This window comes from Stylophora pistillata, chromosome 6, assembly GCF_964205215.1.
Source record: "Stylophora pistillata chromosome 6, jaStyPist1.2, whole genome shotgun sequence".
In the NCBI taxonomy this organism is placed as follows: Eukaryota; Metazoa; Cnidaria; class Anthozoa; order Scleractinia; family Pocilloporidae; genus Stylophora; species Stylophora pistillata.
Window position 1 is genome coordinate 3,122,936 of NC_142524.1, and position 26,294 is coordinate 3,149,229.

Genomic DNA, 26,294 nt, shown 5'->3' on the forward strand with positions numbered 1-26,294 from the left:
GCCAGTCATTATCTGGATATTTTTAAAATGGCGGCTAAACAGTCGTAGAAAGTGTAAAATTTCACTCGTCAAATTTACCTTATCTGAGACAAAGAACCTATTGCAAGAGACGAGACAGAACACCTTTGTCCTAGAGTAAATTTTTGTATTGCAATGTAATCCGAACACTTGTTAATAAGAACGATCTCTCTTGTGACTACGTAGAGAGGACGTCTGCAAGAGCTTGTCAGCACGTGCTAAACTTGTTAGAAAGAAGTGAAAATATGAGTAAGAAATCTGCAGGCCGTACAAGGAATGCAGTTCCTACAGTGGAGCAAATTTCTTCAGATCGAATCACCAAGGTACAGTAAAAAAATTATTTTCGATTACTCAGTGTTGAAGGAAGAAGTTCGTAATTGTAAACATCATCCCATGCCAGCTGTGTTCCTAGTTCTCTTTTACCTGAATCTTTAGACGGTTGCAAAGTTTGGGTTCGAGAGTTTCTTTTTAGGACGCAAACTTAAAATATTTAATAGTTTTTTCTGGTTCCTTTGCGTTAGCGTGAAGAACCACAGTAGATATGTCGGATTTTCAGTTAATTTCTCCAGATCTGACATATTTCTTTCGTAGGTTCTCTATGGAAGTTAAGGAGATAAACGGTGCCTTGGTGCAAACATAACTCCAGTATGGCTCGATAATGGAGAGAAAACACAATAACTTGTCGTTTATTCTGTAGATGTAGAGTATGCTTGGTAAAGAGCATAGCATGTATGGTTATTTGTCAATTTCTTGCTTTTTTGTTTGTTTGTTTTTTTTTTTTACAGCTTGCAGGTCAGTATTGGGCTCCTGGAGAAAGTAAGAAACCCTACAATCCTCAGGTACAAACTTGGTCTATGCATAAAAAAGGAAGAAATCTTATTTTCTGTGATAAACTCATGTGAAAACACATGTTAAAAGAAGCTAGGTAGATGCAGGCACCTCTCTGATGAAAGAAAATTCAATAAATGTTAAAATTGACTAAACAGAACGACATGTAAACTACTAGACAATTAAAGGAGGTGAGCTAACTACAAAGAGAGTGATTTTGTTCTTGTTACTGAGAAGAGTACACAGTGTGCTACAGGTGGATCACTAGTACATTTTACTGGAGAAATAATGACTTTTTATTTTGTTTGTGTTAGACTGTTGATGACATCTACAGAGATGAAATTAAAGGCAGCAGGTAAGTAATGGTCTTATTAACCCTTTGATCCCAACGAATGACCAATACATCATTTCTCCCTATAATGACACCTCTGAGTCAAGCATTAAGGTTTTGAGAATAAAGTAAATGATCAACAACTAAGGAGCTCTTGATATTTATACAAATTAATAAATGGTACACACCTCAGCGTACGCTATTGAGTTATAGATGCATGGGGGAGGTTGCTAAGCACAAAAGAAGCGTAAGAGTTGCTCGAGGTGATAGCCGAGAGTGACTTTAGCTTCTTGAGTGCCTAGCAAACCTCCCAAGTGCATCCATAACTCAATAGTGTACGCTGTGGTGTTTACCATTTGTTTTATAACATAACATTGATACATTGTAGCTAAAGAGTTCCCTTTTATTTAACAAATCTTACGCAACCAGAAAAAACAAGCGTGCGCAGAAAAATAGTGTTTGCATTTCTCACGTCAGCAGCGTAAACACATGGGCAAATGGGGGACGCTAAATTGACCAATCAGAGCGCGTGCTTTACTTTGGTTATGTTATAATTCTCCTTGTCAGCACCTTAGGAAATGTGTAGAAAACAGTTTAGATAATGTACATACTGATGCTGTGTGATCAAGAGGAAGCAGTTGTCAAGCTTCTGTTCCAATTAAAAATGATATTGATGGCTTGCACTTGATAACTGATCGGTCGGAGCTTTTGCTTTTAATTTCCTTTTAAAAAAATGATGTCATTGTCTGATTACCGTTAAATGTGTTAGTAAGTAGGATGGAACTGAAAGAACATGTAATGATTCTGTTCATCTTTTGAACAGGTTTTCTGTGAAGCGAGCCATGCTCTTAGAGTTCAGCCAATACTTGGAAAATTATTTGTGGCCCAATTTCAATGCAGATAAGGTTTGTGAACATACATTTAAAAAAAAAAACCTTGAGAATTGTTGTTTCTTTTTTTATGTTGAGAAAGTTAATCTTGAGAGGGAGTGGAATTTGAGAGTCATGTATACTAAATAAAGATATCTTACAGTGTAACAGTGAATGATCAGAATTGTTGTTATTTTAACTGTGATGTCTTCCAGGCTTCTGTTGAGCATGTCATGTCTGTCATTGTGATGGTGAATGAAAAGTTTAGGGAAGGCGTACCACCATGGGAGGTAGGAGTTTTGTGCATTGAAGTCAGAGGAATTAAGGAAATGATCAGTTATTAATTTAAAGATATTCTTGATTGCTAAACAAACTCTTCTTGTCAGCGCCTCAGGAAATGCAAATAGAATGGTGTGGAAAATATGCATACTGATGTTGAGGTTGAAAAGGGTGAAGATAATGGTATAAGTTATGGATGAAGTCAGGAGTTTTATTAAGCGCCTGGGCACTGGGCAAATGGACTGGTTGTGAGGACGGTTTTGCCCACCTGGTTTGACGATCTGGAGGAAAGTTTATCTCATAAAGAAGTTCAATTCCAAAAGTTTTGCCTGCTTGTGAAAACCAGTTACTCTCCTGCTGAAAATATTTATTTAATGAAACCCCCTGGGAGGTTAATTGTAAAACATGACCTGACCTGGGAAGGATATGAAAAAAATCTTCTCTTAATAGAAGCGTAAGTGTATTTTTAGATAATCTTGATACTTGACAAGTTACTTTTTATTCTTATTTCTAGTCATTCAAACAAAATCCAGAGCAGTTTCATGGATTTTTCCAGCGTATCATGGAAATCAGCTTGGCCAATGAAGACGTATGTAAAATATTCTTAGAAAACCAAGGAAACTTGAAACAATAGTACAGAAACATACGCAGAACAATTCTTCACAGATAATTCATAAACTTTATAATTTAAACAATAAACAGGCAGTGTTTAGTTATAACCCTTTGACCCTTGAGAGTGATTAGCATCTAATTTCTCCTTACAATATCACCCCTTAATCACACAGTAAGGTCAGGAGAATAAAGGAAATGATCACCAACTAAACAAGCTCTTGATTGTTCAACACATTCTCCTCGTTAGCTCCTTAAGAAATGTAGAGAGAACAGTGTGGAGAAAATGCATACTGATGTCAGGATGTCAACTGTTATTTAATTATAAACAGTTCATAGATAATGACCCGATATTTTTTATTAAATTCCAGGTGGTGACAATTAAGGAGCAGTCGATTGTCTTGACATTTTTGATTCATTGTTTTAACAGTCTGGTAGGTCACATCTTTCTCAATGACTTTAGCCTACCTACAGTTACCTTCCACTGATTCTCATTACTATTCAAAATGAATTCCTTTTCTACACTGTGTTGAATGATGAAGTCTCATGTAAGTTAATTTAAAGTGATAATATGTTGCAAGTTCAACATTTTCACAGACATGTAACTTTGTTTTATAGGAAATGGATCTAATCCGAGAACAACTGCAACATTTGGTGTCTCTATCAATGTGGATTTGTCTTCTTCCGGTATGTCTTGTTTATTTAGGTGTAGTGTACAAAGAAGTCTGATATTATTGACAAATTGAGAATATTGGACTGGAAATTATATTAACTAAAGGTACAAAGTTAGCTTTTAAATAAATGAAGCTTGCTGCACCTTCAGTTGATGACTGACATACAGAATGTAAGACTGTAACTCAGGGACCAACTCCAGCAAATGCCAGTTTCTTTTGACTAATGTTAAAAAACGCAGAGGTTAAGAAAAAAATTGAAAATGTGGTGTAGATATGATTTAATTTTGATATAAGACTAGTGTATCTGCCAATGGGAATCCTGCACAATGGGATGTTAGAGTAATATTCAAAGGACACCACCAAAATCTCAATGTGTGGATCTAGTCTTTGAATTCTGGACTCATCAGAGTATGATTTTTCCTATTAGTAACTATTTTACAGATACTTTTTAGCAAATAAGGAAAACATCAATTAAGGGACGTTGTTTGGATGTAAGACTAAATTCTCAGCACTTTCTAACAAAGAAAATATGTATTGTCAACTGTTATAAGAATTAGACTTTGAGGTTTAAAGTGTGCTGGGTTTGTTTCTGCCAAAGGAACGTCTGGAACAAGAGTTGAAGAGTGTGCCCAAGAAGTATAGAAAATACTGGGAACACTTGAAAAAGAAAGAGGCCCAGGCAGATGAAGATATCAAGAAAAAGTAAGTGCTAGATCCATTTTCCTGAATATGTTACGGTTAATGTATATCTCTGGGAGAAGGGCAGTTACATATTGTTAGTCAGAGGGCGGACAGATCTCTAGAATCAGGACAATGTTTTTGTGAACTGTGTGCAGAAGAAATTGAACTTTTGCAGTCCAGTTTTTGCTACTTAAGCTGTTGTTGTAGTAAATGTACAAAATAATACAGTAATTACTGTACTTGCATGCAATATTGTAAAATGGGAGATAGATTTAATTGTCAAATCTCTTTTACAATTGACAATTTAAAATTTAGGATTGTGTATTGTTCGAAATTCCCATCTGTATAACATTGTTTACTTTTAGGCACAGGATTACAATGTTAACTGGTTTGTTTTTTTTTTATTCTTAGACAAGAGAAAGAAAGAAAATATCTATCCAATCTTGTTCAGAAGTTTGTGACCATTTTACAATCAATTCCTGAGTTAGGTAAGTTGTTGTGGACTGATCTCATTTTCACAGTCAAACCAAAACAAGACCTCAAGACCTCACCACTAACCAATACTGACCTTAGACATGTTAATAGTTATTATTAAAAACTGGATCATTGGATAATGCAATTCAAGACTTTTTATTGGCTTAGCCATTATGGTATATGAACCAATATACCATAATCTACAAATATGGTAAGTGTACACGTCAGCTTAAAATAAAAAGGGAGCTAAAAAAAATTTAGTAAAATTTAATAATTTAATTTAGCGTTTTTAATAAAACAATTATTCCACTTGCACTTGTTGGAGTCCCACTCGCGCCTCGTTGGCTATCTATCATCTCATATCCAATGGATATGAGATGATAGATAGCCAATGGATATACGCTCGTGGAATAATTGTTAAATAGCACCCTTCTCTAGATTGTCAATGAACTTGATCTGCTGCTCACTATATCAGTTTTTTTCCCCTTTCCATGCCCTCCTCCTTCCCCTCCTCTCCTCCCTCCCCTCCTTCTCCCCCTCCTTCCCCCTCCTTCCCCCCCTCCTTCCCCCCTCTCTGATAACTGTGAGCTGGGGCTGCTTGGAATGGCAAGCAGCCAATCAAAATCAGTGGCAGTCTAAAGAGGAGGACTTCAGGTAGCTTCTGTTCAAACATAGTCTGTAGAAGAATGTTTTTAGAGCTTGGGGTTGTCATTAAGCACTGGTTGCTGGCAAAATTTGCTGAATGAAATTGTGGTGATCACTGGCACTTCCAAGGTTACACACTTACAATAACTCACCACGTTTGAACCACCTCCCTTGAAATTTCAGCCAGCAGTGTAATTTCTTAGCTACAACCCTGAGAGCTACTGTTGATATGCATATATAACCATACATCCAACCAATACCTGCTTACTCATGTATCACTGTATTTACTCCCTGTGATCAGAGCATGTTCTGTACGCTAATTGTAAAAAAAAGTAAATGGATTTTGTTTTTTTCAAATATACACAGGCCCTGTGGATATGGACAAGGTTCACTACTGTGAAAGGTTCCTTGAACTCTTGGTTGACTTAGAGGTACACAATGATCAATAGAATTGTAATTTTTGTCCAGCTTACAAATATTGTATTCTAACCATAAACTTACATTCCAAATATTTCTACCTTTTGGGGTTTTCTGAGTTTCGCAGTCAATGTCTTGCAAGGTACAATACATGTAGATGTAAAGGTTGATTGTTCTCTCACTAGCAGTGTTGAACTTTTAAGATGACCAATACTTTGTATGTAGGACATAATTACATCCTGCCTCTAGTTAGAACCGAACGTTTTAAACGTTGCTTTTTTAATAGATGTCTTTTCGAATTTGTGTAGCCACTTAGTCTTGTATATACATAATGAATTGATATATGTAGGAAATTGTAAGTCCAGACATTTTGTCTCTGGACGTGTTTCTTTTATTTTTTCCAAGTCAATAAAGATCTTATCTATCTATGTAGTCTTGATTTATCTCAATTTTGTCTTAATAGGCATTGTTGCCAACAAGGAGATTTTTCAATACATTAGTGGATGATCACCATTTAGTGGTAAGATTACTAATAAAACATGCATGTTTATGTTGAAGTGTATATATATTTTTTAGGTAAAAATTTTTCTTGGTTCAAAAATTATTAACCCAGTTTGATATTTATTACCTGAATTGAAAAATAAAAAATGAAGAATACTTTTGAAGTGAAACATAGGTAGTGTATTTTGATTTTCAGCTTGCTTAACATTCCAGAAAACTGTCATAGTTAACAAAGAAAAATACAGAACTACTGACACACTTTGACATCATTTTACCAGTTAGAATTCCATATATACCTGCAACATATTTGTACCTATGTAATCTGATCTGTAATGTATAAGATCTGTGCATTTGATTTTGGGATTATTTTGCAGGTTAAGTGCCACCTTTCTGGTCTTGTGAGAAGAGAATCAGAAGGGAGATTATTTAAACAAGTAAGTGAATGCTAGAGGCTTCAGAGACAGACTGCTCTTTCATTGATTATCCTTGTTAATTTTTTTCAGTTTTTCATAAACAAAAATGTAGCAGATTGAGAATTGTGTAAATAACAAAGGAATATTCTGCATGACAGAGTTATGAAAATAGCTTGAACCATCAAAATTATGGTGAATAATTGTGTATAACAGCCATAAAACTCTCTGATCTGAAATGCCTCACAAACACCCCCTCCTCTTCCAACAGTTGCTGGATATGTTGAAGTTTTACACTGGTTTTGAGATAAATGATGTTACAGGTATGTCCATTCAATGAACAAAAAATTATAATTTATTGCTAATTTTTTATGTTGAGTTGCAACACTGTATAGTGGATATTTCACAAATATTTGACAATTTGTACTATACATATATCTTATTAACCAAGCGCAAGGGCCGTACTGGGAGAATATTGGCCCAAGGTCTTGACAGTACAAAAAAGACCGAGGGCCGATATTCTTCCAGTACGGTCCCAAGCAAGCTTGGTTAATAAGAGATTTATTATACGACTGAAGTTCAAAGGGACACAAGTGCGGTATCATTCGGGGCCATTCGGGACAGTGCCCGGTCCAATACTGAGAGAATATTGACTGGCAATAGAGCATTTTGATTGGTTAATTTTAGTTATTGGCCCTCTGACTGCCCGAGTCGTGTAATAAATACGCAGTATCAAAGGTTAAAAATGCTTATATACCCACATAACGTCTTTAATGTCGCATCTTTAGTTTTCATAGGTATTTCATTTTGATGCTTTTCCCTTAGGAATGGCCCTCACTGATCATGAGATGGTTGACATTCATTACAACAAAATGGCTTCATTACAGGTGCATAATGTTGTTTCCTCAATTTTTGGGTTCATCAAGGCATAGCCTGGATCTCCTAGGATGTGACCAGTAAAATTATGGTCCACTTTTATTTCCATTTTTAGCGAGCAGTGTTCAAGTATTTTCCAGAACTTCATGACTTTGCTATGAGTAATATTGCCAGCATCGACACAAGGGAAGCTCTTCTGCAACATTTTGGATCCTTGTCGTAAGTTTTTTTTTTCCTAGCCACCTTAATTGCATTTGGAGTGCCACAAGTTCCTAAGTGCCAGGTTTTCCTCACTTCTTTTTCTTTCCAATTTCAAAATTTATCCAAACTTTCATCCCCTCCTTAAGGTCATCATGTGCCCACATTCCATTTGTACTCGTATCCAAAAGAATTTCACCAAAATCCTGTTCTGATGTTTTCTTTTTTCTTAGGAATAAAACACTTCATGAGGTAGCAGCTTATTTGAAGCTGTTGCCATCTCCAGATGATGCAGGAGTGGAGAATAACAGAGAGTTTCTTCTAGAGATGTTGGTAAGATTACATTGTAATATTAATGTACTTTAATATTTTTGTTGCTTTGAATACCTTTAACATCAGAGATAACATAATTAAAAAATTTGGTACACGGCCAGCAGATTAAGGCTAGATTACTTCCTGCTGTTCAGATAATGAATCCCAATTCTCCAGAGCAGTTCAAAGACAGAACTCAAGACTGAAACCAAGACTTCCCTGCAGCTCAGTAGTATCTAACTAAAAATTTCTCCTCTGTAATTACAGCTACTGTAAAAAGCTCAATAAAGTAAATATAATTTGAGCTGTGAAAAGATGATATGGGTTTTGTTTCTTCTGATACTGGTAGCATCAATAACAATAACAATCTTAACTTTTTTTTTGCACATTTCACAGGTTTCTAGACATGAACGACGCCTTTCTCAAATTGATGCCATTAATGAAATGCCACTTTATCCCACAGAACAGGTAAATGCCATGTTTCTTTTTGTTCATTTATTTATTTTTTTACTTGATTCAAAGATTCTTTTTATCTTCATTGGTCACCAGTTTGTAACAGCCAGTTTGCAGTACTAATCCCAGAAGAATGATCTTTATCTAATTTCTCCATACAGTATCCCCCCTGAATCATTCATTAAGGTCAGGAGAATAAAAGAAATGATCACCTTGACTTAAGGAGTTCTTGATTGTTAAACAAATTCTCCTTGTCAGGTCTAGAAGAAATGTATGGAGAACAGTATGCAGAATATGCAAACTGATGTCAGGTTTTAAAGGCTTAAGAAATAATCTTCTTTTGTTTTACAGATTTTGTGGGATGAAAATATTGTTCCAACAGAATATTATTCATCAGAAGGTAATTGAATTGGAGGTCTTTAGAGATTGCAGTGGCCAATACGAAGTTATGATGGAATTTTCAATTGAATATTTTTTTAAACTTTAAATGTTTTTTTCCCACAGACACTCTCGCTCTTCCAAAGTTGAACTTGCAGTTCTTGACCCTTCATGATTATCTGCTGCGCAATCTCAATCTCTTCAGGCTGGAATCTACATGTAATGAAAATTGGTTTTGTTTTGCTCTTGTGTACACATAGATTTTGTTTGTTTGTATATTTCCTGTAAACGACCATTGTGGAATGTTATTATGTTATGTTGAGTCTAAAAGAATGGCTAATTTTTTTTTCGGCTACAGAGGCACAGTAATTTGTGCAGAGTAGTGGTTTTATATTTTGCTTACCTGTCTGGTCCTAAGAGGTATGGGCCATTAAAAAATTAACACTCCTAGAATATTTGACATAGACACGTTTTTCACTTTCCGTTACTGTTCATGGCTTTGAAACGTTTTATCTTTATTTCAATAACAATATTTTTCATTCCATCGTTTTTCCTTGGTCTTATCTAAGGTTACTGGTACTTCCTTTTGGCTGTGGGAAGGGGGTGATTTTTGGTACCCCTGTGAAAACACTGTGATGTTCATGAATGTTGTGTTTTTTTTTGTGTTTTGATTTTGTGCTAATTGCTCATGTGTCTTTTTTATCTTAGATGAGATCCGTCAGGACATGGAGGATGTGATTGCTAGAATGAAACCCTGGTATGTAGAAATTTGAATGTAAGCTTCTTAAGTCACAAGTTCTGAATGAAGAAGATACAGACACCTGCTATGTGGTATAAAATAGGAAAAGCCTTGTTTTAATTTGATTTGTTCATTCATTCATTTATTCACCCATTCATTTTCTTTTCAGGCAAAACGAAATGGAGCAGACAGAGTTTGCTGGTTGGGCAAGAATGGGCACAGTAAGTGACAAATAAATATTCTTTTTGAAATAAGTTAGGCAGTCTCAGGAAGATGCTTTACTTAAAAATTTTTGCAATTTTTTTTTTTATTATTCTTTGCAGAAAATAAGCAACTTCAGCGTCATTGAGGTTCGTAACATGAACATTACATTTTCTGAATGAAATTTATACATCCAGGTGAAGTGTATGTGTAAGTTCTGTTGTTGTTCCACAGGTATCTAAACCAAATATCGGTGAGACTCGCCCATCTCAGGTTAGAGCCGACGTGACCATCAACTTGAACATGAGGGACATTGTGAAAGGAGAGTGGGAAGGTATTGCTTTGGTGATGTTTTATCAAGAGTTCGAGATCGAAAAAAGGCGGTTATCAAGGACACTGCCCACAACTCGCTGCTTTTCGCGCGCCCGCGGTTTGACTTGTTTTTGCCAAGCCTGGAATAGGCTTCTACCGTCGGAACCTATCCCAGTGTCCTCAGCAAAAAATGATTAGGAGGTTTGCTGCTCTCCTTGTCCGGCCTGCTCCAACAGTCCATGGCAAGTAGCCCAATAGCGAGTTGTCAAGTTTTCCCTGATAGCGCGCCGGTTTCCAATTATTCTCCTCGCTCGTTGGAGAGGGGCACTGTGAGATGCAAGTGTCTTGTTTAAGAACATAGTATGACGGTTAGGCCAGGGTTAACCCTAAATTCCCAGAAGTGATTAATATGTAACCTCTCCCCATGATATCCATATATTATCCAGAAAAAAGGTATCGAGAATACTCAAACCAATTAGGTAGAAGTTGTTATCTCGATTTAATACCAAATTCTCGCCACTAATCACTAAGTTAACAAAGAATTGTGTAGCAGCCAGAGGGGAGAATTGACAATCAGATCTTGGGAATTAAATGGCTAAGACGTGGTTCTTTCAAACCAAAGTCTGGCCTAATAGCTACTTCAGCACCGCTTCGCCCAAATTGCTTACTCACTAGTGACATGAGATCGGTATTTTAAGCATTTTTTAAAATTTCTTTATTTTATTTCAGCGTTAAGGAAACATGACGTGGTGTTTTTGGTAACTGTGCGGCCGACCCATCCTGGCCCAGTGAAGTATGACCGTTCAAAACCATTCCGAGAACAGGTTCGTTTTATCGGCATTTTGCACTCTGTATGTCGCACTTTACCAAAGCTGAGTATTTCTTTGTAAGTGCGTCGCAATAAGTAACAACCTATTATCTTAGAAGATTGAAACTTGCAACAATTTCCAATCAAAAACTATGGGAATAAAGCGTGTGGTTTTGCATTCGTAGTGGCACAGATTACCAGATAATCAGACTGATCATTTATAGTATCATTTGTGTCTTTTAGTTCGGAGTTGATTATGTCCGTGGAGCCGAAATTGAGGGGATGTTAGATGAACAAGGGAAAGTAATCGAGGAAGGTAGGTGCAGCATTTTTAAAGAAATTTTATTGTAAGAATGTTTATTTTTCTAGATCCGTGTTAGGCGGCTGAGTGTTTACTGCTACGTTTGGCATTTTCGCGCTTAAATAAAAAGGGAAAAAATCGGCGAGCGCGGAAAAAGTGCGCGTGAGAAATTACATGGCATTTTTATAGAACAAACTGTTTATTTATTATCTGACTGTTTTTTCTTCAGGTCCTGAACCAAAACCTGAATTTAAAGGAGAAGACAGAACATTCCGCTTGTGGTTGGACACGAACCAATACCAACAGGATATGGCGGAGACTGTCCACGGCGCTGAGGTAACAATCGCTTGATCCTCCTGCAGGCAAACTCATGTACTATGTCTGTAGATTCTTCCGTTTGTGTCTAGTTACTCGTTTGCTATATGACGAGAGCAACTTTCTGTTGACTGTCTCGAGTATTCCGGGAGTTATTGGGTTTACCCCCCAATAATTTTTGATTTGCGCAGAAAACTTGCGCTTCTCAAACGATTAAACACCAAACTGAATGCCAATCTAGGCGCGTTTTTGTGCGCCAGGCAGATTTCTTTTGGATGCTTTTGATGTTCATGGCTGTTGGGATTGCTTTGGCCTTGATGTCAAGACATTCAGTCGTAAGGCCTCGGAAACAATCTTAGGAACAGTAGCAGAAGTAATTTTGGAAAGTTGAGAATGTAATGTAAGTTTTTGATACTTATCATTCTGATTTTTTTTACCACTTTGTGTCGTTTCAGGATGTATATGAAACTTTCAATATTCTTTTGAGACGGAAACCTAAAGAAAACAACTTCAAGGTAGGCAGTGATAAATATTTTAAGTTTACAGAGTGGTTTTTGTTCTCGTTACCTGAACAGTTGAATAACCAGGAGGAAGTCGTTAAAGAAAGTAATTTATTTCGAGCTCAAAACATAACAAAACGACGATGGCCGCTACCGTAAAGAAAAGAATACCGAAGCCCGCGGTCCTCGGCGGCAAAACCACGAAAGGGCGGGAAATCGAGTGATATTTGAACAAATCCTTCTTTAACAGTTTTTACCAAACCCTTGGCGTTACATGTGAGAATTTCTCCCGCCCTGACAATTGATTATTTCATGTTTTTTTGACGTGGTTTTTGCCATAAATTCAAATTGACTTGAAGTAAAAGTCTTCACCATTCGTGTTTTCCCTTAGTTTGAAATTTAGGAGGACATGTGGTTAGTTTTCTGAAGGAGATCTGACACACGAATATGTTTACTTCACTCATAACCCTTTAACCCCCAGCAGTGATAAACATGTAACTTCTCCCTAAAACCTGTATAAATTATCCAACAAACAGTTAATGAGAATACTCATATTTAGGAAGAAGTTGTTATCTCGATCTAACACCAAATTCTTGTAAGTAATTTACATGGAGATATGTAGTCACTAGAGGGGGGAATTGCCAACCAGATCTTGGGAGTTAAAGAGTAAGTGCTCAGTTTTGCCTCACATCATTTTCCTTGAACCCAATTCGTAACCGGAAGACGAAAGTAACTACTGTGTTTCCGGTACCCTTTGACGTCTACCAGACCACGGCAAAGCCCTCGCTAAGACACTTTAAACTGAAAAGAATGCTAATGGTCGAATCATGTTTTCAATTTTGTTCGTCACCTTTGTGAACTTTTCCGTTGAAAAGGTTTAGTGAGATTGACGTAACGCGTATTCTCGCGTGCTTTGTCACATCTTTGCTATCAAATACTTTATCTTTGAACGTCGTTCCCTGTAGGCTGTTTTGGAGACCATCCGTGATTTAATGAACACAGAATGTATCGTACCAGACTGGCTTCATGATATTTTCCTAGGATATGACGATCCTGGTGCAGCTCATTACAGCAGGTACAATAACACCTTATCAATTTATCATACTGGCTTTGTTCCTCTCGCCCTTTCGGACTTTGATTTTGGTTTTTAAGAGCAACGGCAATAAGTAGTCAGTCTTGAATTCCGTGTAGAAATACCATTTTAAGCCAGGAAATTGCGGCCAATCAGAAGAGAGGTAAACGATTTAACGAGCCAATGGGAACACAGAGCAAAAATAAGTGACCGTCGTCATTGAGCAAGCGCGAGAAAAATTCTTGCGACGGAATCGCGACGAGGGTCGATTTTCAATTCGTTTAGTAGATGACACGAGTTTTGCGCTGGGATAGGAGAAAAGCAGATCGGGTTTGTCAAATAACGTTCTTTTTTATGTTTGTTGTATACAGAATGCCAAACCAGATCCGACAACTGAATTTCAACGACACGTTTCTTGACTTTGAGCACCTGAAATCTTGCTTTCCTCAATATACAGTCAAGGTAGGTCTGTGTTGTTTGAACTGCGATGGTCTCTTCAGCCATTTTACGAAACGCTTCATTGTAAAATTACACAAAGAAAAATTCTTGCTTTATTTATTTTATTTATTTATTTATTTTATTTATTTTTTATTTATTTTATTTATCTATTTATTTTATTTATTTTTTATTTATTTTATTTATTTATTTATTTTATTTATTTAATTATTTTATTTATTTTTTATTTATTTTATTTATTTATTTTATTTATTTATTTATTTTATTTATTTTTTGTTTATTTTATTTATTTATTTATTTTATTTATTTATTTTATTTATTTATTTTATTTATTTATTTATTTTATTTATTTATTTATTTATTTATTTTATTTATTTATTTATTTATTTTATTTATTTATTTATTTTATTTATTTATTTATTTATTTTATTTATTTATTTATTTTTTATTTATTTATTTTATTTATTTTATTTATTTATTTATTTTATTTATTTTTTATTTATTTTATTTTCAGTGTACTACTGACGATCCTGCTGAGCGTGTACCGCCATTCATGTAAGACTCTTCGTCTGTCTTCAGTTTACATTTCTTATTTGTCCTGTTGCACTTGAACTTTAAAATTGTAACACGAGAATAGAAAACTAATATTGTGCCTTATACTTTGGTCGTTTTCCAATCGAATTTAGTGGTTAAATGGTGGCCTAAAAATTCGCTTTTTATGCAGACTGCCTTCCTTAGTTTTTGTCGGTTATTGTTTCAAAGAAGTTAAAAATGGTATAATTTATTTTCCCTGAAATACCTCCCTATTCTAGTTAATGATGAAAATTAAAACTTACCGAAAAGTACTATGGTAGAAACTTCCAACTTCTTTGTATCTTCTACCGATAGGATAACATTTCCCGAGACATCGTCTTCTAGTAAGAAACGGAAACACGATGAAGAAGACCCTAAAGAAGTCAAGAAGGAGTTATTGGTGGACCCATACGTGGTTCCCAACCGAGGACCTTATCCGTTTAATCAGCCGAAAAAGTAAGTTATTTCTTATTGTTTTTATTGCTGTGGAAACACTGTTTAGGAGGACCCGTCTTAGAATTGGAGTAAAAATCCTGCGTCGCTCAAGCCATCAGTTTTTTTTTCTAACCATTTTCACTGCATTACCGCTGTAGGGTAGGGTAGGACAAGAACGGAACATTTGCGAACCATGCGAGTAGTCCACCCAGTAAATCCCACCCATCCACCCCAGGGGAGGACATGCATCACACAGTAATCTCGTGCGTAGGAAATTAACGTCTCATACTCCTACCCCTGTAGGAGACAGGACATCCATTTATTCGTCCCTATCCGAGAAGACTAGAATATCTAACCATTTCTTGATGTTAAAGAAAGGTAGCATATTCTTCTCAGTTATTTTAAGACCTTGAGTGTTGGTCCGGCCGGGGCTTGAACCCTCGACCTCCCGCACAACAGCCCAGCGCTCTATTCATTGAGCTAATCGGGAGGCTGTTGTTGCTGTTGTTGCTGTTGTTGTTGTTGTTGTTGTTGTTGTTGTTGTTGTGTTTTGTTTTTAGGAGACGTTCGGATTCTTTTAACTTTACTTGTATAGGAAAGAAGAGATGTATTATTTCATTCGTTCACCTATTCTTCGACAGGAATGCTGTTCCGTTCACTCCAACCCAAGTAGAGGCCATAAGAGCGGGCATGCAGCCCGGGCTCACAATGGTAAATCATGTTTGTTTCTTTCTGGATAAGTATTTCGATTTAAAGTTTTTTTCTGCAATGAGGGACACGGTGGCCTAACGGTTAGTACGACTCTGTTGTTTGGGTCGAAAGGTCAGCTATTTTTGTGTTCTCAGACAAGGAAATGTTTGTTTTTGTTTTGTTTTGTTTTGTTTTTGGAACCAACATTACTCAACACGTTTCTGGTGTTGCAGGTTGTGGGGCCACCAGGCACAGGAAAGACAGATGTCGCTGTACAGATTATTTCCAACCTTTATCACAATTTTCCAGAACAGCGAACACTGCTCGTGACCCATTCTAACCAGGTAAGCTCGTCTAACTAATACAAGTTGATGATGTAAAGGAAAAGAAGCATTCAGTACTTGCTGAACTGTCATAAGGGATTGAATAAACTCTTCTAGTAATGATCAGTACAATTTTAATTTGTAATCCTAAAACGATCAAACTAAGCAGCTCAAACTCTCAGCTATTAATAGAGAGATTTAGCATCACGTTTACCGGTTGCGCTTATCCGTTTCCACTTGAAAGTAACCTGTTTCGCGTTTGCCGCTTACGTAAAACTTTCTTCACCTTTTCTCTCACAGAGTAGAAGTTAATTGCCGGAAAAAGGGCACCAAAACTATTCCTTGTAAGTCATTCAAGGGCGCCTTCACATGCACCATTACGTGAACTCACGCGAAGCTAAAGCAGAAAGGTTCACTCTATTTTACGTGAAACGCGAAAGGGCGAGCTGACGTTAGCCGTTTCACACGAACGCGGTGTAAATCTCTCTATTACTCCAACTCTTTTACGACAGGCGTTAAATCAACTTTTTGAGAAGATCATGGCTTTGGACATTGAAGAGCGCCACTTGCTTCGTCTCGGCCACGGAGAAGAAGCTCTAGAAACTGAGAAGGATTTCAGCAGGTATGTGAGTGACTCAGCTGCTTTGAGATTGGGTCTTGATGAAAATGTCTCACCATTTCAATCGAGCTATCATATATTCATGTGGTCTTTGCAAGCTTGTTACCTTATCTCGTGCGCATAGAATTGCTCACAAATCACCATGAACCGTCCGACTTCCCGGTGAATTTTTTTTTCAGTTTAGTTAAAGTAAACCAAACATGTTAAGCGTCGGCCCTGTGACGTCATAGAGCCTGGTCACGGAGAGTGTTAGTTCTAATGTACAATTCTTTTATGCCTCTAGGTACGGTCGTGTAAATTTTGTTTTAGCCAGCAGACTGGAGCTTCTAAAGGAAGTGCAACGGTTACAGGTAAGCACTTTTCAATGGAATTGTCTTAAGGATTGTCTTAACGGAAAAATTAAAAAAATTCATTGAGTACAAAAGTCACACAGAGGAACGTGAAAACAAAAACAAACTAAACAAGTAAATCCTAACTGTTGCTTCGGCCAATCCGATCACCTGTTGCAAAGTAACGAAACAACTGACGAGATTACAGCAATCCGTTTGCGTGATCATAGCTGTAAGCATGGAGAACTAGCTGCAAACAAGTTGATATTAGTGTGCATTTTACTTTCGGTTGGCGAGGCATGTTTTTTATTTTTGCTCTTTTGATTGTCAAGTTCAGATGGGCTGAATTTAGTTTTCTTTTCTTTTGTTGCCAGGAAAGTCTGGGTGTTCATGGCGATGTCTCTTACACATGCGAAACTGCGGGGTATTTTTACTTGTATCAGGTATTATATCCACTCTTCGTTTTCGTATTTTTCAGTCAAAGAATCTGTTCTTTCTGCCATTCTAATGAAATTGAAGATGAAAAACATGTGCTTTTTTGTTGTCCTTTGTATGATAGTTTCGATTAGAACTTAACAACAAAATCGCAAGAAAGTCTCCTTGCTTTGAAAACTTTGATCATAACTCTAAAATGTTATTCCTTTTTACTAACGCTGATCCGTTTTTATGTAGACTCATTTCTGCTTTTATATTCCAAATAATGAATATCAGACAAGAAGTTCTGTTAAAGACGAAATGATGTTAAATAATTGTTGTTACTTATTCTTACTTAGGTAATGCCATGTACTACTTATGGAAGTACCCAATAAAGTTGTAGTTGTTGTTGAATTTAACTGTACGCTTGTTTCGTTTACAGGTCGTTTCACGTTGGGAGGAGTACATGGCGAAGCTGAAGACACGAGTAAGTAACCAGGTACCCGTTGTACATCGACGCTTGAATGTTTGTTACAATTGCAACAATTATTCAATATGTCTTACGAGGTTGGGGTGGTTTCATGGTGAGTGCGCGCGCTGGACCCTGGGTCAAATGCTCCAGGTTTTAAACCGTGACCGGGTCACCTTTTTTTGTGTTCTTTCTTTTTCTAGAAGTATTAACCCTTTACATCCCAGCACAAGTATGCATATTCTCCATACTATTCTCTATACATTTCCTAGAAATGCTGACAAGGAGAATCTGCTTATTAATCAAGAATTTTTGTGGTTGTTGATCATTTTCATTCTTCTTATGACCTTAATGTGTGATGCAGGGGTGATAATGAAAGAAGAAATTAGATGCTGGTCTCTCTTTGGGGTTAAAGAGTTAAAACACCTTGTCACAAAGCTTGCAGAGCAGGCATCTTATTTGGGCGAGTTAGCGTTAAGAAGCGCGCGATCGTTCAATTAACCGACAATGTTAATGTGGAGTTACAGTCGATAGTAGGGGGGAGGAGGCGGGAAGAGGTGAACTCCCCTCCACCCTCAGCCCCCTCCTTATTTTTTCACTGTCCCTCACCCCCTTCGTGCAAATTTCTTTCTCTCCCCAGCCTTCCGCTTCCGGTAAAATCAAAGATGATGGCTATAATTTTTGCTATGAAAATACTGCGAATTAGTGCGCCAAAATTACGCCCGCTCTGTAGGCTACTTTTCACATCTCATAATGGGAACTGAAAATAGCTTCAGCGGTAATGGATTATCTAGGTTTATTGGACTTTACTTGTTGTTTTTGTTATTGTGAAAATGTTCCCCAGTCTCGTTTCGTATGTAACGCTATGCTAGCCTCCAAACGGTGTTGCCTCGTTACGGTGTAGTATGGGAACGATATAAATGGGCATGATAGATAATAAAGATCGGCAGTTGATGTTTAATTTGTTTGTTTTCGCCTTCTATTGTTACGTTTACTTTTCAGAGAGGAGAAACTGCGGCGATATCTGAACTTTTTCCTTTCACAAAATTCTTTGAGAACGCACCACAGGTTAGTTTTGTTTCCTTTATATTTATATGTCAATATTATTATTATTATTATTTTTATCGTAATTATTTCGTCGGGGTGTGGTGTATCCATATATTCTTTGACTTTTTGTTTTGTTTTATAGCCTATTTTTAAGATGAGTACATATGAAGAAGACATGGAAATTGCTGAGGTAAGGTTTTTTTTCTTTACGATTCGTTTTGGTTTTACGACACTCAGAGGAAATGCCGTCTTTGGTAACCTGTCCTAGCTTAATGTGTTGTAAATAACGGTTCGAAAGAAAAAGCGGACGGTGCGCCTAGGAAAACGATGGAAATCAAAAGCCCCAACACGTCAGTTCCCTTACTAAACGTCGGGAACAGATAAGAGATACATTTTTCTTTCGTGGACGAAAAAAAAATTAATGAAAATAGTTGAAAACTTTGGCGCAGTCAATTTCATGCCCAATTTTCGTGTTAAGTACCAATATTATTTGACTTTGGTTCTCCTAGGGCTGCTACAGATACATCAAGAAGATTTTTCAACAGTTAGAGGTTAGAGGAATTTTATTTCTTTAATCACACTTTCATATTTTTTTCAAGAGAACTGACCGAAGGCAATGTATTCCCCTTTTCAAATTACCATCATGTATTTGCTTTGGTGATGTCTCCCTCACAAAGTATTTTCGCCAGCGTAGCGTAAACAGCGCTGTCTCAGCATACTCCGGGAAACTGATTGTGAAAACTGTATTTTAACTTTTTTTAGTAAACATAGTTTGACGAAATTATTTTTACAGGAGTTTAGAGCATTTGAGCTTCTCAGAAGCGGTAAGAGGATTTCGCTGTCTTGTTTTTTTATATTTGTTGTTTCGTTTGTTTGTTTGTTTGGCGGATAACATGTTTTTCGCAAGCGAAAAACTAAATGTTAGTATATCTGACGGCTGTGTGTTTTAATGGTAAGGTCGTGATCGAACAAATTACCTCTTGGTGAAGGAAGCTAAAATCATAGCCATGACTTGTACCCATGCCGCACTCAAGAGGAGAGACCTAGTGGAGCTTGGATTCAAGGTCAGTACGAAGTTGCCGTGGGGTATTGCGCACAGTTTACGACTCTTTCGCGAGTAAGTTATTTCTACTAAGAGTGCATGTAGGTAATGCCGTGTTTTGAATGATCATAGCGGGTTTGAGTCTGGTGAGAACTTATCCGGATTTAGCTGTTTTATTACTTCACCGTCGCTCCAGTTGAATTTAACTCTTTTCTTTACTTTGTTCCTGTTGGATTGACAGTATGACAATGTGCTCATGGAGGAGGCTGCGCAAATCCTGGAGATTGAGACGTTCATTCCACTCTTACTTCAAGTGAGTAACCCACTCAACATCACAAGTGCTTAGTAATGACTGCGATGCGACACGAGCAAGGCCAATAGTTGACGCATGCGCGCAGAGACCACGCGCTCAATGGATCTCGAAGGAGCCACAAGGAAATATTTCAAGTTATTTTTTATGTTGTACAAAACTATTCACAGTTTGAAGAAGACAACAAAATTTTAGATTGATAAGATAGATTAGTACCAGAGATGCAATGATAAAGCAAGAATAAACAAGGATAACTACAAATGAAGTAGATAAACTCTTTGGCTAGTACTTCTCCATACTCACGGTCTTCTATACAACTCTTTTGATGTTACTTTTTGAGAATTTGGCATTGGATCAACTAATAATTCCCTAGTTGATGTTTTCTTTCTTCTCATCACTTGTCTGCTTGATAATGTATTGATATCATAAGGAGAAATTCTGTCTTGGTCACTCGTGGGAGTTAAGGCATTAAAACGGCTTGAAAACTGAAAAATTTTGGCTCCGTTTCTGAGATGCAGATGCCATGACATAGGTTCTTCCGTGACCGGATTGAACAGTACTTGTTACTCCTATGAATTCATGCTCTGTCTTTCCAGAAATAAACTGATGCAATCATGCACAGTTTTGACTCAGTTTCCAAGATGCAGATACCATGACATAGGTTCTTCCGTAACCGGACTGAATAGTACTTGTTACTCCCAGTATGAATTTGCGCTCTGTATTTTCCAGAGATAAATTGATGCAATCATGCTTAGTTTCCCCTCGAGACCTGTAATTAACCAGCGAATAACTACGGTTATCGTAATAAATATCTCACTGACATTTTGTCTTTGCCCTCACACGATGGATAGAATCCAGAAGATGGATACAATCGAATGAAGAGGGTCATTCTCATTGGAGATCATCATCAGGTATCTTTGTTGTGCGTCAGTTTTTCTCGTGACGTATTCGTAAGCTCAGCGGGCATCATTGGGCATGCGCATCGGGATCAATTTTAGCCGCCCTCGCGCCCGTTTTCCACGTAAAATTTTGCGGTCAGTGTATACAGTATTCTTGCGACGACTGATCGCCGCGACAAAGTTTCGTTACTGAGACTTAACACGAAAAAATTCATGACGCCACACGAGGCGAATCGTCGCTGGGACTTGTTTTTGGGAGCAATATAACGTCATTTTGTATTTATTTATTTATTTATTTATTCATTTATTTTCTCAGCTTCCTCCTGTTATTAAGAACATGGCTTTCCAGAAGTTTTCCAACATGGAGCAATCTCTTTTCACGAGATTTGTCCGGCTTTGTGTTCCCACAGTTGAACTCGATGCACAGGGTCGTGCAAGATCCAGGTATGAATCATGAAAACCTCACCTGATTTAAATCATCCTAGGCGCTAAAGCTCGAAAGACTTAACCTTTTTAACATAACTTCTTTCAGCTTATGTAGCCTTTACAACTGGAGATACAACAAACTTGGTGATCTTCCTCATGTCCATACGTGGCCTGAGTACTGTGTGGAGAATCCTGGCTTTTTCTTTGATTTCCAGCTGATTGATGTCCAGGATTTCAACGGTGTTGGCGAATCAGAACCCAATCCTTACTTTTATCAGGTAAATACTTTGAGTTTTGCTGGGCTTCATAGTAAAGATCGGATACCCATGTACCTTCCTACGGGGATAACGGAATGGTTTCATTTCTTTGTTTTTCGGTGGCCGGCGAAGTTTTTTCTTTAAAGTTCAGTTCATGCAGCATTTTACTCGTTACGGTGGAAGTCACGCAAGTACAAATGAGAGCGTAACAGGAACGTTGTCACCTACCATGGCGCGAAGAAATTGCTTTGATAACAGCTTCCCCTTTCTTTACCACTTTAGAATCTAGGTGAAGCCGAATACGCTGTGGCCATCTTTATGTACATGCGCCTTATTGGGTACCCCGCTGACAAGATCGCAATTCTAACGACATATAACGGACAGAAGCATCTTATTCGTGACGTTATTAAGCAAAGATGTGCAAACAACCCCCTGATTGGACAACCGAGCAAGGTAAAGTTGAAAAAAGGTAGAGTCATGTTTTAGCTTTGACTGTGCCTGGGACTGGCTTGGCAGGGATCTGAGTCAGTTCTACTTTTTAAAAGCAAATATTGTTTTGGTGCGTACCTTCGATAAAGTTGTGGGCTAGCCCCAAGCAGGATTTGCTACAATCACATTATATGCCAAAATGCGCTACTAAATCATAGGCAGCACTCAAGCAGTTCTAAGTGCGGCATTATAACATAACCAAAGTAAAGCGCGCGCTCTGATTGGTCAATTTAGCGTCCCCCATTTGCCCATGGGTGTACGCTGCTGACGTGAGCAAATGCAAAGACTATTTTTCCGCGCTTGCTTGCTTTTTCTGGTGACGTAAGATTTGTTAAATAAAAGGGAACTCTTTAGCTACAATGTATCAATGTTATGTTATAAAACAAATGGTAAACACCACAGCGTACACTATTGAGTTATGGATGCACTTGGGAGGTTTGCTAAGCACTCAAGAAGCTAGAGTCACTCTCGGCTATCGCCTCGAGGGACTCTTACGCTTCTTTCATGCTTAGCAACCTCCCGCATGCATCCGTAACTCAATAGTGTACGCTGTGGTGTTTAGCATTTGTTAATTAGAGAACAAAGACTCCAAGTGCGGGAAAATATTTCAATGGTACCGCGTGGCTGAAACGTGTCTAAGTTCATGTGTGTTAACGATGGACCTATAAAAACAGTTCGAAAAATGTTTTGGCGGAAAAATTCCTACACGGATTGAAAGTTTAAAAAGAAAGACGCAACCTATTAAACAAGATTAGCAGTCTGATTCCTTGTGACTCTTTCGTTTTCTCTTCTTTTACTGGTTCAGGTCACCACAGTGGATCGTTACCAGGGTCAACAGAACGATTACATCATCTTGTCTCTCGTCCGCACCAAGACCGTGGGCCACATCCGGGATGTACGCCGTCTGGTAGTAGCTATGTCACGTGCTAGGTTAGGTCTTTATGTCCTCGCACGTGTTAGCCTCTTCCAGAACTGCTTTGAGCTAAGACCTGCCTTCTCTCAGGTGAATAGAACCGCTCATATTCTGATTATGTAACTACCGTAAATCCTCTATGAAGCCCCCTTCTAATAAGCCACCACCCTTTAATAAGCCCCTCTCTTTAAAGGAAGAAATTTATTAAGTCCCCACCCCTTCCTCTCAATGTCATCGAGCCTTACTAGTATGATGAAACATTTCATTATTGTTGTTTATTTGACTTTAGTTTGCCGTTTTGTTGTGTTTCTGCTTTAATGATTTACAAGATGATTATGACAAATCATGCAACTCATCACACTTTACTGTGGATTTTGACTCTGCCACTTTAATAAATGAAAAATGTAAAATGAGAACAATTTTTAAATAAATAAATAAATAAATATCCCATTGTATCCTGGTAGTGAACATCGGGCTAAATTAAAAAGCCCCCCCCCCCTCTAGTAAGCCCCCCGGGGACCTATTAGAGAATTGCGGTAAGAGATAACTAGTTCGTTTGAAACAGTTCCCTTACTTATTTTTAAAGTAGCGTTACGCCCTGGTTAATAAACGTCACGCGGTGTTGCGTTATGCGTCAACCAACGTTCTGGAAGGGTTCGTGTGACTTTTCATGAGTGTCATCCATTGGTAATACGAAGGAAAGAAAATTGACATTTGTGTCATTCTCTTCTCCTTAGTTGACCAGTAGACCGCTGAAGCTCTCCTTGGCACCAAGTGAAAGATATCCCCCATCCAGACCGGTGAGTTGACCGACAGATTTCCAACTTATGTCGCAAAGGCCGGAGCATTTTGTTTTTGGACGCACTTTACATCTCTACGCCTCTGAAGGAAAGTACACTTTAAGGAAACAAACGTATGTCTATCACCCAACATTGAAGAGTGGAGGTGAAAGTGTCACCAATAATTATCCTAAAAGCGTCAGATCACAATATTGTGGTTTGTTCCTTTTGCAACAAGATTACTTTCCATGTTTAAAGGTTGAACAATCAATCAAAAGAGTTAGTTCTGATGGTGGTTTTACTCAATTTCTTTTGCGTTTTGTTATCTTGTGGTAGTGATAGAGGACGAGCCACTCAAATGTACTCGCTGTTTTATCTTTTTTTTCCCTTATTAAGCGTGGGGTTCCCCCAGCCGTGCGACCGTTTATCGTCGAGGACATGCCTCAAATGCATCGCTTTGTATATGACTTCTACAGTCAGTATGTGGAATCACTAAAGGCTCAGAGAGAGGTAAGATTTTTTTTAATGTACCAGAGCAGGCGATCCGTTTATTTTTGTTTTGTATTGTTTTGTTTTCTGTTAACTCAAGCTTATGGAAACGACATGTGAACGATTGACAATGTCAGAGTCGCATCTTTACAAATTGCAACATTTGCGAGCGGCGCAATCCGCAACCAATTAGGAGGAGAACAGAGCAAGGTATGCGGGTCGTAGAACCGATTTTGAGTGCAGGTAGCGCTCAGCACGTGCAGCCAGGAGCTGCCAGCACTGATCACGTGCGGAGTGATCTATAGGCGCGGGAAACGAGCTGTACCAAGCTGTTTGCGTTGAAGTTATAGATTTTTCACCTGTTTATCTTTTAGTACATGGCCAACATTCCACAGCCGCCAGAGGAAACAAAAGAAGAGGAGGAGACTGAACAGGGCGACGATAAAGAAAAAAACGGAACAGAAAATGTAAGCGAGATAAACGAAGAGGCAGGATCGCCGATTGTCAATGAAGTGGAACAAATGGAAGAAGAAGCTAACTGATGTGTTTTGCAGAACTCTGAATTTATTACTGGAGAATTTATTGCAGGTTGACCAAGAATTTTGCTCTATCCGAGCCAAAACGTGATAAGAGTGAGAAACAAACAACAAAGAAATTTATCGTGATCTATAAAAAAACTTATTCTCGGTAATCTATTGGAGACCCATGCGAAAAATGTTTTGTATTTAAACACGCAAAGCGATAGCACTGCCATGGCAATGAATTTGCGTCATACTTTGTCGCCTAGTTGTCCGTCATTATGTATAAACTCAGTTTTGTATGCGTAAAAGTTAATTAAAACCTCAGTTTCATGACAAATATTTGGAACTTTTCCTCATTCCCTTTACGGAAGAAGAGGCGGCTGTAAAAATGGCTTTGAATGCTTTACCCCAGCAACTAGGAGAGCGAAAAAGGCAGTGCGAAAGATGAAAGATAGACCGTCAAGTGTCTCCGAGTTTAAGGCCTTCAATGGAAAAAGAATTGGTGGAAGTATGGCGCTCAGGTCTTAGATAACTTATGTGCATTTTTTAAAACAGTAAAGATGACGTCGAGTTTTTTTAACAACTCTTTGTCATCTTTATTGTTATGATCACACAACTATCTCGTGGTTAGGTTACGACATGCTATAAATAGCCACGAAATGTACTTTGGAAGCCTTTGGCATCAGAAGACCCACGGAGCAGGCGTATTTCAGGCGAACTGAGACACGTACTAGGTGGGGACGGGAAGAGCACAAAGACGAAGGGGGGAGAGGTGTGTAACTTGCCTGAACACGAAAAACTGACGCCTGATCTTTAAAATGGCACGGGCGTTTTGTTATAGGCCCTTTTACAACTTGAAGATATTTTTCCAAAGTTCAATAATGTATTTGAGAGACGCTGTAAAATTTCCTTATTGGGGAGGTTGTATATGAGTTTTATAGAAATTGGTTGCCTCTGACTGTTTTTCTGAAACAGACGCTAATGCTTAAACCTTCATCAGTTATATAAAAAACCAAGATCGTTATCATACGCTATTTAAAGTTAAAAACGTAACGCTTGTTGAAAATATGTAGAAATCTTACATTAGTCTTCTTATAATTAGTTAGGAATTTAGTTTTATTGCATTTAATTAGGAATTTAGTTTTATTGTTTGTACACGACCACAGCTTTTGCTGAATTTTATTTTTTATCGTGTTTAAATAAATGCTGTTGTTGTTGCGCGTCACGTTTTTAACTTTAAACAGCGTAAGTAGCGATATTGGTTTTTCATATCACTGATGACGTCTGTTTCACAACAGTCAGAGGCAACTAATTTCCATAACACTCATGACATCTCCCATTACCAGCAATGCGAGTCATATTGCGTCTCAAATACCGTACGTCAATCAAAGATTACTTTCAAAATGGCTTCCCGAAGATACAAAGAAATGTATGGGATCTGAAATAAAATCTTATTTTTTGGCAGTTTAAATAAATTAAATTCTACGTGCCGACCTCTCGTTGATAAATAATATGCAACTGCACTACGAAGCGAAAGTTTTTTCAACGTTTCGTTTATTCGTCGAGCCGCGGAATAGAGGTAAAATAACAAAGATCTTCGGTTGTACTTCCTT

At 37.7% G+C, this 26,294-nt stretch overlaps 1 protein-coding gene across 1 annotated transcript; it reads left to right on the top strand.

Moving 5' to 3' along the window:
* Nucleotides 1-34: 34 nt before the first annotated feature.
* LOC111327325 (RNA helicase aquarius) lies at nucleotides 35-26,171 on the top strand. The gene is made up of 52 exons (XM_022931483.2): nucleotides 35-341; nucleotides 804-857; nucleotides 1,161-1,201; nucleotides 2,001-2,082; nucleotides 2,262-2,336; nucleotides 2,840-2,914; nucleotides 3,306-3,368; nucleotides 3,553-3,621; nucleotides 4,207-4,310; nucleotides 4,701-4,777; nucleotides 5,775-5,839; nucleotides 6,289-6,345; nucleotides 6,701-6,760; nucleotides 7,008-7,059; nucleotides 7,562-7,623; nucleotides 7,728-7,831; nucleotides 8,044-8,143; nucleotides 8,519-8,590; nucleotides 8,927-8,975; nucleotides 9,080-9,172; nucleotides 9,662-9,710; nucleotides 9,862-9,913; nucleotides 10,016-10,042; nucleotides 10,128-10,227; nucleotides 10,935-11,029; nucleotides 11,257-11,329; nucleotides 11,544-11,650; nucleotides 12,085-12,144; nucleotides 13,095-13,204; nucleotides 13,573-13,663; nucleotides 14,172-14,212; nucleotides 14,546-14,686; nucleotides 15,307-15,376; nucleotides 15,589-15,699; nucleotides 16,191-16,300; nucleotides 16,581-16,647; nucleotides 17,001-17,069; nucleotides 17,483-17,527; nucleotides 18,512-18,577; nucleotides 18,699-18,746; nucleotides 19,066-19,107; nucleotides 19,350-19,380; nucleotides 19,514-19,620; nucleotides 19,840-19,911; nucleotides 20,760-20,819; nucleotides 21,124-21,251; nucleotides 21,340-21,511; nucleotides 21,773-21,943; nucleotides 22,785-22,982; nucleotides 23,630-23,692; nucleotides 24,068-24,181; nucleotides 24,535-26,171. Exons 1-52 carry the CDS (start codon nucleotides 264-266, stop codon nucleotides 24,700-24,702), a joined length of 4,290 nt encoding a protein of 1,429 aa, XP_022787218.2. The 5' UTR covers nucleotides 35-263; the 3' UTR covers nucleotides 24,703-26,171.
* Nucleotides 26,172-26,294: the final 123 nt, after the last annotated feature.